Source organism: Dama dama, chromosome 32 (genome assembly GCF_033118175.1).
Source record: "Dama dama isolate Ldn47 chromosome 32, ASM3311817v1, whole genome shotgun sequence".
Classification (NCBI taxonomy): domain Eukaryota; kingdom Metazoa; phylum Chordata; class Mammalia; order Artiodactyla; family Cervidae; genus Dama; species Dama dama.
In genome coordinates, this window is record NC_083712.1 from 13,955,814 (window position 1) to 13,970,358 (window position 14,545).

The window sequence follows — 14,545 nt, forward strand, 5'->3', positions numbered from 1 at the left end:
AAAGGATTAGAGGAGATTAGGAGAAGTCTGATCTGAGAGAAAATAAGTCTCTCCTCTCTCAACCTAATCAACACCAAATTTTTAAAAATGCTGGCTCAGAGTCACCAGGAAAAAACCCAGCAGGTCCTGCAGGAGGGTTGTGAGGGTCTGCATCTCTGAGCCCAGAGACTCAAGCCCCTGGTCCTGGGGCATGGCCCCAGTTCTTGTCAATGTCAGACTCATAGGTATAAATTAATTATTCAACAGTAAATGTGCACCTATTAATTGAGAGGCCAGAAGTATTTGTGACACATAAAATGGTACAATAAGACAAAAAGGAGGCAAACCAGAGTTAGCAGTGGTTCCCCTGGGTAGAGAAGTGAACAGTCTCACTCTTCTGTTGTGTGAATATTCCACCACAAAAAGTTTCACCCAACTTTTAGAAACATCTTAATATACAGAAATGTTCCTCAAAATTCATCCTGTGAGTGGGGCAAGTACCATAGCCATAGCCCACTCCCCAGCACCCAGCTTCCAAATTAGCTGACAAGAAAACGTGGCTTCCACTCTCAGAGAACCTCTGATTAAACAGTCGTGTTGCTGTAGAAAGCCCCCCTGAATTTGAAGGGATAGGTTAGACTCAGGGTTCACGTGGAGGTCTGGTCTCCAAGAAAAGTACGTCATCGCAGGTAACTGGAGCTCTGATGATGCCAACCCTGAGCCTGGGCCGAGAGCTGGTTCTAATTCTCTGTGACACCCCAGCCACCACTTTTATCTCACGAGAGACCAGGTATGAGTGCCCGCCAGCCCCACACTTACCTCCTTCCATATTTAAACGTGTCTGCCTTTGGGACTGCAAATTGGTGCAGCCACCATGGAAAACGGGATGGAGGTTTCTCAAAACACTAAAAATAGAAATGCCATATGACCCATCTGGGTATATATTCAGAAAACTAAAAATACTAATTGAGAAGATACATGCACCCAGTGTTTGTTATAGCGTTATTTATAGTAGCCAAGACAGGGAAGCAGCCTCAGTGTCCGTGAATAGACAAGGAAGATGTGGCATTTGTACACAATGGAATACTACTCAGTCATAAAAAATAACGGAGCTTTGCCTTTTGCGGCAACTTGAATGGACTGGAGGATATTATGCTCAGTGAGATAAGTCAGACAGAGAAAGACAAATGACCTATGAAGCTGGGTATATGTGGAATATAAAAAATGTAACAAACTAGCAAACATAACCAAAAAAAAAGAAGACTCACAGATATAAGGAACAAACTAGTGGCCACCATTGTGGTGAGGAAGGAGCAGAGGGCAACATACGGGTAGCGGAGTAAGAGCTACAAACTGTTATGTATAAAATAAGCTACAAAGAAATATAGTACAACATATGGGGAATATAGCCAATATGTTATAGTTTAAAAAGCATGAATCTTAATATTGTACACCTGTAACATATGATATTGTACATCAACTGTATTTCATTTAATTAATATAAAAATGCCTACTTTGTCTCATATTCTGAACTGATGAGGAAAGTTAGATTTTAAAGATATGAAGTGCAATTACTCCAAATTTTTCTTAAATCTTTGCTTCAAACTTGCCTTTCAGTATGAATTACATTGCTTCTGCATTTCCATGGTCCTGTGCACCGCTATTATGGCCCTTTGTTAAAATCCACTCTCTATGGTTTAGTTGGCTGTGTGTCAGTCTACATGGGAGTTCCCTGAGAGAAAGAGGCAGAACTGGCCCCTCTGTATTTCACCCTTCTATCCCCTCACCTACCCCAAGCCCATGGTACTTTATCTATGGTAAGAGTTCAGAGTTTGCTTACAGAATCCAATAGGTACAACAGGTGTCTGAACCCACAGTCCTAGAACCCGGGCTTCACCCCAGAACCCTGGTGGATCTGTTACAACTGCTTTCACACAAAGTAATAGCCAACCACCACCATGGGGACTTCAGCTTCCAAGAAAATAACCTCTCGAGTATAACCCCGTGATCAGATTCTGTAACATTTAATTAAGACTAATAATTTTTAAAAAGGCAGTTGTCTTCCTAAACATCGAATCTCTATCCAGTGGAAATCCCTGATCCTCAACCTCCTTGAATGTCATGAGCCAGCTGTAACTGGGGGCATAAATATATCTTCTGAAGTCTCTGGTTTGTAGAGGGAGTGATACCATCAGTGAGGACACATTAGCCTGGATACCATCGGTGAGGACACATCAGTGAGGACACATCCATCTCTCTCTGATGAGGGAAAATGAGACACCTTCCTGACTCATGAATTTGGTGGTTTTCAGACCACAGTAAAGTATATGCTGTGTTTGACCTGAGATGCCACACTCCATCACAGGCCAAGGACACAGGGCAGAGTCTCTGGAATGCAGCCCACTTTCCCTCCCCTCCCACACTACTTAAAAGGTGATTCCATTCTGGGCGTATCCCCACAGGCTCAGGGCGTGACCCCCTCCAGTCTACACCTAGATTCTGAATACACCAGCCTTGGACTGGACTGATGGGGCTCAGGCTCGCCCAGGACTTTGGGAAGAAGCAAAAGCTTAGAAGACACAGTGGGCACAGGTGAGCTCCCAGCTACATGCCCCAGGACTGCATCCAGGAGAGGGAAGGTCTTTCCTGTCTCAGACAGTCAGACCTGAGCCAGCCCTACACGAGCACCCAGAGCTCAGAGGCATCAGAACAGGCCTGTGCTCACATCAGGCTCTGAGTCTCTGAGGTTTGTAATTAACTCCTGGGGGGAATGGGCGTGGTCTGCTTTGTAAGGGACCTTGGCATGAAGCATCAGGAAATACATCATATTGTCATCACTGTAATATTACAGGAATTGCAGCTGCTGAATGCTTCTCCCTATGGCTGCGGACCTGGAGCCTTTATAAAGTGAGCGAGCACACCGTCCTGTCCAGTCTCACCTGGGAAGCCAGCCAGCCATGAGGGTCTACTACCTTCTCTTTGGGTTGCTCTTCTTGTTCTTGCTGCCTGTTCCAGGTAAGATGCGCTGGGAAATGACAGAGCTGAATGGATTGAGAATTTGTCAGTCAGAGTCAGCCCTCTCCATTCATTTGGGAATTTTAGATAAAGTAGATTTATTGTCTGGGAACTAGACATTACCAGTTTCTCTCTCTCTTTTTTTTTTCTTGACAAAGACCATCAGGAACTTCAAAGGAGGGTCTCCATCCCTTCTGATTCACTCTTAAGAGACTAATCAGCTCACAAACCATCCCTCCATGGGAAGATTGTTATAACTGTTCATGAGACAGGAAGAAAGTGATGTAAATCTTTAATACCAACAGGAAAAATGAACTTAATCTGAGGACAGAAGCACAGGTTCCCTTTGACTAGTTTAGCGGTTGGAGGTACAGTCTTTCGGCCTCTTAAGGACCCGGGAGACCATTGTGGCCCCTGTCTCCCAGGTGTCAGGTCACAAGGGGGCTGCCACGGTCACGCCACTTTCTCAGCTGAGCCGAACCCACAGAATCATTGTTAGTAGCTAGCCCCACCTTCTTCTTTATTCCAGATGGTAAAGAAAAAGGAAAAAGACATAAAAGAACAAAAAATGGCAACAGATAACTTATTAAAGGGATTCCAAAAGCCTTGGACTTGCACCATGGCCTTCCTAAAACCTTTCGTGTGCTCTGTTTCTTCACCGCAGGCAATGGTGGAATCATAAGCGGGTTACAAAAGTATTATTGCAAAATAAGAAGCGGCCGGTGTGCTCTGATTGGCTGCCTTCCAAAGGAGGAACAGATAGGCCGCTGTTCCCTGAGTGGCCGAAAATGCTGCCGGAAGAAGAAATGAAAAATCCAGCAAAACGAAGAGAAAGTAGCATAGTGTGAAAATGCCTCCTTGAAGACTCCAGAAGCCAAATCAAATTAAAGACTTTTTACAAAAAATTAGAAGCTTGATTATTATCATGATTATTTTTTAACATTCTCTTTATTGTGCTAGTTGTTACCAAACAGGCAACTTAGAAAGTGTTAATGACTCACCTTTAATTCAAATAAAGTATAATCCCTAGAGGAAGCCACAAGAGGCTCTCAGATGATGTTCCAAAGATTGTCAGACTTTATTCCTCTTTCACAACTTTCACCCCACAATAAGGCTGGACCACTTTTTATTTCTGAAACACTTCCTTTGCCTTCTGTCACCCATCTGAGCTGTGCAGTCTGTCCATCTGTCATAGCATCTCCCCATCAAATCCATCTCTGAAACTTCAGGGCATCCCTGAGGGTCTTCCCAGGTCCTTCTGAGCACTTTCCAGCTCAGAGACACGGGAACCTGGCTCCTCCTCGACCTTGCCTTCAGCTTTCCTCTCACTCTTGCCTCTGTTCTGACTGACCTCAAGCCTGGATAAAATCTCTCCTCCAGCTATGTCTCCAAACCCATCTCTCAGGGGCGCCTCAAATTCTACCTCCTTCTTAAAAACACACATTTGTTTCCCCAACAAATATGATCTTTCCTTTTAAAAGGGTTCTGATCTGAGTGCTCCACCTCTGAGTCCTGTTTGACTTTTACATTCACTACATTTGCATATTTCCAATCTCCATATTTAGTTGCAGGATGTTGAAGGGCACTTCATCACTTAATCACTCCTGGCCCAAGTGTTTTGACACAAAAGCTACTCAACAAGTGTTTACTCTGACCCCATGGACTGGGGCCCACCAGGCTCCTCTGTCCATAACATTCTTCAGGCAAAAATACTGGAGTGGGTTGCCATGTCCTCCCTTACGTGAGCTGAATTACATTCCAAGGCACTGTAACTATTTAGTGGTCTCTGGAGGGTGATACAAAATGATTCCAGCAAACGTGGTGGCAGGCCCATCACCCCTAACAAGAGCCCCCAGTCAAGGAAGTGAGTTCTCAGTAAGAAAGGGCAAACACTCAAAGACAACAGCTTGGACCCCACAATTCAGCATTAAAAAAAAAAAAAAAAGGACGTGATGGGACTGTATGCTGCCCTTCTACAGTACACAACTAGGAACCAGGCAAAACCTGTGAAACTACTGATTCAGACTGTGGCACAAGCAATGCAGGACCGTAATGAGGAGAGCAGAAAACAGGTAGGTGAGGGACTTCCCCGGAGGTCTGGGGCTGGGATTCTGTGCTCCCAATGCTGGGGGCCTGGGTCACCCCTGGTCAGGGAACTAGATCCCACATGCTACAACTAGATTCTGCCTGCTGTGATTAAGGTCCAAGGCAGACAAATTAATGAATTCACTAATTAAATTTTTAAAATGTCTGTGCTCAACCATTTAAAAAAAAAGAAAAGAAAACAAGTCAAGTGAGACTTATGACATCTCCAGCCTCTACAGATTTCCAGGCCTAAAGCATAGGGAACAAGAACCCAAACAGGCCAACAATTCTTCTGAGTCAAAGAGAGTGGGGTCAAAGTTCAGAGAGTGCAGACATCTTCACTTCTGGACAGAAAACCGGCAACGGGCATCAGGATCAGGGCTGTGTGCCTGTGTGCTAAGTCGCTTCAGTTGTGTCCAACTCTTTGCCACTCTGTGGACTGTGGAATTGCTAATAGCATAGGGGAAAACACTGTGCCTTTCATTCAATTCTAAAACTGCTCTGAAAAATGAAGTCTATGATACTAGATGGAATTTTGGTTCAGCCTTATGGGATAAACTGTGATGCTAAGATTCTAGACACCATCTTAAGGAAAGAGATGATCATTTCAGTAAAAAAAAAAAAAAAAAGACAACAAAAACAAGAATCAGATATCAATTATCTATAAAAAAAAAAAAAACCCACTTGAGCTATCAAATATAAAGGCAAATGGATTTAAAATGAAAGGATGGAAACAGATATGCTGCTGCTGTTGTTTAGACACCCAATTGTGTCCAACACTCTTGTGACCCTTATGGAATCATCCAGGCAAGATTACTGGAGTGAGTTGTCATGCCCTCCTCCAGGGATTCTCTCCCACCCAGGGATCAAAAACATGTCTCTGCATCTCCTGCATCTCAGGCAGATTCTTCACTGTTGAGACAACAGATATGCTATGGAAACATTAATTTAAAGAAAACATAGGAGGCTGTATTGGTTAATAGACAGGCTTCCTGGCGGCTCAGATGGTAAAGAATCTGCCTGCCATGTGGGAGACCTGGGTTCAATTCCTGGTTTGGGAAGATGCCCTGGGGGAGGGCATGGCAACCCACTCCAGTGTTCTTCCCTGGAGAATCCCCATGGACAGAGGAGCCTGGCAGGCTACAGTCTATGGGGTCACAAAGGGTCAGACATGACTATGTGACTAAGCATGGGACACAATCAAGTAACTTCTAGGACACGGAGCAGATATAGAGAGGGGTATTTATCCTAATGATAAAATGTGTAATTCATCAAGAATACATATGACTACTGAATCAGAATGTACTTAACAAAGGAAGTTTAAATATTAAAGAAATCTTATAGGAATAAGCAGAGAAACAGACAAATTAGCAATTACAATTGGAATTTCCCTGGCAGTGCAGTGGTTAAGACCCCTAGCTTTCAACGCAGGGGGCACAAGTTCCGTCCCTGGTTGAGCAAGTAAGATCTCTTATATCATATACAAAATTCAGTGCAAGATAGATAAATGGTTTACAAAAACCACACAACTCCTTAAAGAAAGCATAGGAGAAAAATTCTTCGGCGTGGGTCTCCACAAGGATGGTTTTGAGCTTGACACCAAAAGCACAAGCCACAAAAACAAAGCTAGACGGTAGGATCCATCAAACTGAAAACTTCTGTACAGCAAAGGAAACAATGAACAACCTGAAAAGACGATGTTGTTTTAGCGCTCCAAGGATCTCTAAGGCTGGAGGAGGCCGCAGCAGTGCTGCGGGCCAGAGAGTGGGGTGAGAGAGGATGGTCACGTCCCAGGTCATGTCTGAGTCCCTGGGATGACCGCCAAGCATGAGTACTTGGCCTCGCTCAAGCAGGAATTCAAGAACGAGTCACGGTGAAGTGAAAGAAGGTCAATCCAGGGAGGAAACACTCTACACAGAGAGCATTGGCCATCCTGGGAGGCAAGCCCAGCACCGGGGTATGGGGCTGTCAGTGTTTATAGGGGTGGGTCTATTCATAGGCTAATGAGGGGGAGGAGTATGCCAGCTATTTTGCGGAAAGGGTGGGGATTTCCAGGAACTGGGTCAGCACCCACTTTTAGGCCTTTATGATCAGCCTTGGAACTGTCACGGCGCCTCTGGGTGTGTCACCTAGCTGCCGTGTTACAAAGGGATTTAAAAATATATATTTACTTCAGGTCTTAGTTGCGGGTATGCAGGATATTCATCTCAGCACACTGGCTTAGTTGCCCCATGGCAAGTGGAGAAGGAAATGGCAACCCACTCCAGTATTCTTGCCTGGACAATGCCATGGGCCAAGGTCCATGGGGTCTCAAAGAGTCGGTTGGACACAACTGAGCAACCTCACTTTCTTTCTTTCACGTGGAATCCTAGTCCAGGCCAGGGAATGAACCCACATCCCCTGCGTTGCAAAGCAGATTCTTAACAAGTGGACCACCAGGGAAGTCCCTGTCATTCTTTTAGAGGTTGTGCCCCACCCACTTCCGGTCTCATCTGCACCAGATAGCTGGCCTTTGACAGCACTATGGGAGCTTTCGCGTTACAGGAGAATGCCCTGGCGAAGTTCTCAGGACCCTGTGCTGACTGCAGGCAGCAGGCAGGACCGGTGTGAAGAGAGGGTGATTTTGCTCCAAGTTACACCACTGCCACTTAGCAGGCTGCGGCCTTGGACACACCTTTTTGTTGGATTTGCAGCCAATTTTAATTGACTTTTTAAGTCAGTTTTGCCTGTGGCTTCACACATGGCTTTCTAGTCCTCAGGACCATCTTGTATAAAACTTGGGTCATACCTACCTGGCGGGTTTGTCTAGGGGAACTCAAAGAGATAACTTGAATACACGTGGCCAGCTACTGAGCAAGTTTCATTGCAAAATATAATTGTGGGACGAGTTCAAAGAAAAAACTACTAAAAGTGTCAGTGGGGGAGCACAGCATTAGACCCAGCCCTGGTCCCCTTCTGAGGACAGGTGTGACCGGGGTGTGACCCAGGTGACCATCAGAAGCCATGGCACCCACCCCATCCACAGGAGAAGGGAACTGGGAACTACGGCCTCTGCCCATTAACACTCAGGGCTCTGTGCTGAGAATACCTGTGTTTGTAGAGTCATAGATGTGAAGGGCTTTGCTCTTCAAAACCTTATCTATAGGACTGGGACACCCCTTCTTGCCTGAAGAAGTGATGTGCTTTCCCGGAAAGACACTGCCTCAATTTCCAACTCACAGGTTAAAGGATTGGGGACACAGCATTTATCTTCCCTTTAAAGAATGAAACCCTGAGTTACCTCTCAGCCCAGGCATGAAGCAACCATGATCCACATGGCCTTGTTTGGCTTTGAACCTGTGAAAACTAATAATCCATTTAGACTTTACCTACAATGAACCCTTCCCTCTATCTTATATTAACCCATCTCTGGTTTCTGGTGAGCCACCCCATGGTCTCTTGGGTGTGTGATCTCCTTGCTGAAGCAACAGGACCCTTCCCTGATGAACAGAGATGCCCCTGGGCTTTATCTCCAGATTAACATAGCTGCAAAGGAGTCATCTTTAGACCTTGCCAAGGTCTAAAAATAAGCCACTGCAATTGTGGAATTCCTGACAAGGGCCGTGTCCCACTGGTGAGGAACTGTGGCAAGAAACTCCCTTGAACCTCACCATGGCACCCTGCCAGCCTTATGGAAACTTCCTTCTACGAAAAGTCATGCCTGGTCTTACACATAAAATTGCATCAACAGCTTCCTTAAAAGAAAAAAAAAAAAAAAAATCTGCTGTGCTGCAAACCATAGATCATTAAAACACACCAATTTTTATTTTGTTTATTTATTTAGGCTGCACCAGGTCGTAGTTGTGGCATGTGGGATCTAGTTTCCTGACCTGCTATGCTTGGGAGTACAGAAGCTTGCCCACTGGACCATCAAGGAAGTCCCATAAAACAGCATTTTTAAAAATTACATTTAAAAAGAACTTTGAATTAGAGTATAACTGACAAATAATGTTGTGATAGTTTCAGATGGACAGCAAAGAGACTCAGCCATGCATATACAGGTATCCATTCTCCCCCAAACTCCCTTCCCATCCGAGCTGTCACATAACATTAAGCAGAGTTCCCTGAAAAACAGCATTTTCAATGAAGAGCCACCATAGACAACGATTCAGTCTCACTTCTTTCTCCAGTGTAGTATTATAGCATGCATCTAAATTGACCCTGTAGCATAGATTTGGATTGCAAGGTCCATAAATAAACAGATACATATATATATCTTATGTATCAGGTCAGTTCATTTCACTCAGCCGTGCCCAACTCTTTGCAACCCCATGAATCACAGCACGCCAGGCCTCCCTGTTCATCACCAACTCCCCGAGTTCACCCAAACTCATGTCCATCAAGTCGGTGATGCCAGCCATCTCACCCTCTGTTGTCCCCTTCTCCTCCTGCCCCCAATCCCTCCCAGAATCAGGGTCTTTTCCAATGAGTCAACTCTTCGAGTGAGGTGGCCAAAGTATTGGAGTTTCAGCTTCAACATCAGTCCTTCCAATGAACATACAGGAATGATCTCCTTTAGGATGGACTGGTTGGATCTGTATAGATAATTTTATATATATATATATAAGTGAATGATGTCTGCCTCTCTCAAATATCATTTAGAGCTAAAGCAGAAGGAATCATAATCAAGACAACTTATTTTCCATCAGAAAATTCCTATGCCTGGGTGCCAGCCAGGGACTCTGTCTGCTCAAGGCAGCCTCCATGGCTTTGTCGAGCCTCAGATGTGAGACGCTGAGCCACAGCGGGGGACCTGAACAGGACTGAAGCTCTGGGGGGTCCTTCAGGATGGGGTTCCCCTGGGTTACCCACATTTCTAAAGGGCTTTGAGTTCTGCTCAGAGCTGCTTGGCAAGCTCCATCCTGAGCTTTAGCATTTCTGAAAAGCCAGGTCAGTGTCTCTCCAACACTGAGATGGATGGATGTTACTAAGTGAGGGATGTTACTTAGTGATGGTGGTCCCCCTTAACCCAGTGAAGGGGTCCCCACTCCTGGGCCTTTGTGATACTAGGCTGGGGAGATGTGTTCAGTGGCAGCATCATCCTCCCCCTCTGTCTCTGATGAAAGGAAACTGAGTACCCATCTGCCCATCCCGTGTCCCACTGAGATTTTATGAGACTGGCGTGTGATTGTCTTGCAGTGAATTAAGAAAAGGTTTTCTCTCTCTTTTTTCCCTTTTGCATCTTTCTCCACTTTAACTGTTCCTAACCTACAGTCTGCACTGATAACCAAGTTTCTTCTTATCAAAAGACTAATCTATTATGCAAACAACATCCGGCACCTATTGCCCTCCATTTATGCAGGAGCCACATTCTGCATCTATTATCCTTTAACTTATTCTAGCCACATCCTGATACTTAACTTTATCGCATCATAAACCTCCCCTTGTAGTTTATTTTTCCCTTCCTTTGCTCTGTGTTACCTCATGTGGATGCTTAACTTTATGGTACACTGTCTTTGGAAGCCACCCCCTAGTAGTTTGCTTTCCCCCTTCTGTATTACAGGAAGAAAGTAGCCAGGAAATCCCCAAAGGACAATGGACCCAACCACCAGGATCAACTGCCAGACCCAAAAACAAGCTACCTGATTCTGGTCTATTGACTGTTTCCAAACAGCGCAAAAAGAGAGCAATTTGGACCCCTACACCTTTTGTGGTGTATCTCCAACCCCTGACTGAGAGTGCCAATTGTATGATGCCCTCGATTCCCCATGGAGGGGAGACAGGCTCCATGAGGCAAGAGCCTACCGTGTTCTCCTTTCTGCCAGCTTAAGGGTTAAAGCCATCTTTCCCTTTGCTCCAAACTCTGTCTCCACAGGTTTTATTCAGCTCCGGTGGGCAGAGAAAACCAAGATTTTGGCGGCGACTGTTGCTGCCAACCGGTAACAGGCTAGCTGGCGTGGCAAGTGGGTTGGAACCACTAGGTCTCTTCCCTCAGGGCCCTAGGGGCCAGAAAGAGGATGGCTGTCTCTGCGGATGCTGGGAGTCAGCAAGTCCTGCCCAGGGAGTGAAACCGTCTCTGAATGAGTTAGTCCCTATTTGGGCCTGAAACAGCCTTTCAGGAAAACAGTGTATATGTTAGTTGCTTAGTTGTGTCTGATCTATGCAACCCCACAGACTGCAGCACACCAGGCCCCTCTGTCCATGGGACTCTCTAGGCAAGAACACTGGAGTTGGTTGCCATTTCCTTCTCCAAAAGAACTAAAGAAATAAAAAAAGTGAAGTCGCTCAGTCGTGTCCAACTCTCTGCAACCCCATGGACTGTAGCCCACCAGGCTTCTCCATCCTTGGAATTTTCCGGCAAGAGGACTGGAGTGGGTTGCCATGTCCTTCTGAACAGGAAACCAGTGGGCAGATTCAAAGCCCTGCAGGGGTTCGGGTGGGGCTGGGGAGTGGGTAAGCCAAGGTTGAGCAGGAAATCTGTGCCCCTGCCAGGGGAGACAGACCCCTGGGCCTTGCCACACCCCTACCCACCAGCTGAACTGACTGCCAGGGAGAAGCATCTGGTCAAAAGGGCAGCAGGAAAGCTTTCTCTGGGGTTTTCAACAGCCTCATTTGCATAACAGTGACTGACCCTGCTCTGTGCTATAAAGGCCACTCCCATGTCACATAGATAGAGACTCAGTTAACCAGTTCATAAGAACCAAATCCACAGCCAGCACGGAATTCCTCCCGGAACCTGGGACCTTTATAAAGCGGCAAGTGCAGCCTCTTCTGCAGCGTCAGCCCCAGAGCTCCGGCCGCCAGCATGAGGCTCCATCACCTGCTCCTCGCGCTCCTCTTCCTGGTCCTGTCTGCTGGGTCAGGTGAGCTCCTGGGAGCCCCGGGGGAGCCGCGGGCTCTCTCTTCTGTTTCTACCCCCTTCTGTCCTGCTACCCTCATCTACACGGGGTCAGACTAAACCCACCGTGTGTGATGCTTCCGAGAAGCCAGCGCTGAGTCCTTAGTAGTGGGAGGTGTCTGGGAACCGCCCTGCAAAGTTCCTGGCTGTTTCTAAGCCACTCTAGCGAGTCAAAGCATCTGAGAACGTCTCCTCATTGGTTTCATGAGGAGAAAACAGAAGATGCCTCTGTTAAGTGAATCTCCTTTTTTTCTTTTTCATAAAAGCAAGAAATCTGATTTTATCCCATGACAGAAGCGCAGAATGGCGCTTTATAAAGCTTTCTACTTGAAGGTTGGCGGCTCTGGGCAACCAGAGAAGTCCAGAGGAGAGTCAGGCCGAGCCTGGGCTTTGGGAGCTGCCCTTGGGCCGCTCGGTGCTGAATCTCCTCAGCAGGAAGGTCCTCCAGGACACGTCGCTGATGATGCGACCCTCGCTCCACAGCTAGGAGGCACCACATCCAAAGCAGTGTGCAGGATCGGATGTCTAATTTTCATCTTATCCTTGATATTTCCAGAAATAAGTTGAAAATATGTAGGAAGAAAGGAAGGAGGGAAGGAGGGAGAGAGAGGATGGGGAGACTGAGACCTGACAACTGATTAGATGTCAAAATGAAGTTGAAAAGCCCTTGTCATCAGTGTTGTTTATGACTGTAACCCAACTCTTACACAGTGGCAGGGAGAGACGCCAGGGGTGTAAGGATGACGGCTGCTCAGTGCCCGGGGCCCGGGTTCAATCCCTGGGGCAGGGACTAGAGGGACCAGAGGTGCCTTGCGGTCAGGGGGAAAAAGGCGTGTGAGGGAGATGGAAAGGCGGCTGGTTAGGAAGAAACCACAAAGGGAGGAGGAGAGCGTGTGAGGAAAGTGGGAAGGCCGCCAGTCAGGAGGAAACCACAAAGGGAGGAGGAGAGCGTGTGAGGAAAGCGTGAAGGCCGCCAGTCAGGAGGAAACCACAAAGGGAGGAGGAGAGGGGCTGACTCCCTCCAGCGCTGAGAGCTCTGAGTCAGTAGAGACAATGATACGAAACTTTTTTTCCAAACCATTGTCACTCTCAGTTGTAAGTTACTTTGAGAGTAAGTTCTCTTTAAACAATTCTTACACTTTCAGCTGCATCTTTTCCTCCTATCTCAGCTCCATTACTTGACTGACTCCATGAGTCGGAAAACTAAAGGGTGAAAATAGATGGCCACGGGCCGCTTCTGACTCCTGGCCGGAAGGTGGATGTAGCAGAGCTTCCGGGTCTTTGGCCTCGTGGTGGAGCTGACCCCGCACACAACCGTGCTCCTCACGCCCCAGTCCCTCAGCCTCTGCTTCTGGAAACGTGAGGGTCCACCGGAGCCCGGGCAGGGCCAGCATCTGTCAGAAAGCTGGTCCACGGTGTCCTGGACTCACATCCTGTTGTCACAAGGCCGTGTCCGCATCTCAGCACAGAAAGCCCCAGGGCCTCGCTCAGAGGGCACACAGCTGCCCTTCTCGAGATGCCGCTTTTCCTGCTAACACGTTTTTTCCCTCTTCGTTCTGTTTTTAGGATTTACTCAAGGAGTAAGAAATCCTCTAAGCTGCACTAAGAATAGAGGCATCTGTGTGCCGATCAGGTGCCCTGGAAACATGAGACAGATTGGCACCTGTGTCGGGGCCCCAGTAAAATGCTGCAGAAGGTGGTAAAAGAAGGCGAAGACGCGGCCAGGACCAATGCAGAGTCAGTAACTGCGCCCTTCAACAGAGCATCTAAACTTTAAACCAGAATAAATTTTGTTCAAAATTAAAGAATTGCCCACTGGTCACTGAGGTTGTTGTGTGATGTCTGATCCCAGGCTAATTCCCAAATCCCTGAGGATGCTCTCTGAGCTCCCCACGTGAACCACGGGGGGATCGTGGTGGGTGCTCTGATCCCCCTGTTCCTTGGGGGCCTGACGGTCCCCAGCCCCTCTGTCTGCTGTCCTTCCTGCTTCCCGGCCCAGGGCACCCTGGCCTGCCCCTCGTCTCCCCTCAAACATGCACCACAGGGGTCCAGAATCACCAGAACACCAGGCCCGTAGGAAACCCAGACCCCTGCTCAGGAGGAAACCCCGTCTTCTGTCCCCCTGCAGCCCTCACTTCCGTTTGGTTTATGCTTCTTACTCCTGCCTGTGCACACGTGGATACACTTCCGATTCCCTTTGGGCTGTAAGGTCTCTGTAGGCATGGACTTGTCCTACTCCTGGATGTGCCGGGCATTGAGCCGAGACATTGCTTCACCAACTGTCATCAGTTGAATGACAGAGTTGACATGGACAAAGCATGTTTCTCTGTGTGGACATGATACGATGCAACTAAATGCAATGGAAAAACAACTCCTGTGGAAAGCACAATTCAGTGAAGACAACACAGCACAGAACACAGAGCCCGCAGGGGCAGGGTGAGCATGCTGACCTCAGTCTGCATGTCCAGTCCAGTTTTAAGTCAGTTTTTTCCACTCTCCGCTTTCACCTTCATCAAGAGGCTCTTTAGTTCCTCTTCACTTTCTGCCATAAGGGTGGTATCATGTGCATGTCTGAGGTTACTGATATTT

General features: G+C 47.1%; 1 protein-coding gene across 1 annotated transcript; it reads left to right on the top strand.

Annotated features, from left to right (window-relative positions):
* The first annotated feature begins 2,861 nt into the window (after nt 1-2,861).
* Nucleotides 2,862-3,989, top strand: LOC133050587 (beta-defensin 103A). Its single transcript, XM_061134851.1, has 2 exons — nt 2,862-2,994; nt 3,659-3,989. The coding sequence occupies exons 1-2, from the start codon at nt 2,937-2,939 to the stop codon at nt 3,802-3,804; spliced, it is 204 nt and encodes a 67-aa protein (XP_060990834.1). The 5' UTR covers nt 2,862-2,936; the 3' UTR covers nt 3,805-3,989.
* Nucleotides 3,990-14,545: the final 10,556 nt, after the last annotated feature.

What these genes read in the sequence shown, in the direction of transcription:
- LOC133050587 (XM_061134851.1), top strand. Translation starts at nt 2,937, where the DNA reads ATGAGGGTCTACTACCTTCTCTTTGGGTTGCTCTTCTTGTTCTTGCTG. An exon ending in GTTCTTGCTGCCTGTTCCAG is followed by an intron (nt 2,995 to 3,658) that starts GTAAGATGCGCT and finishes TCTTCACCGCAG; the next exon opens with GCAATGGTGGAATCATAAGC.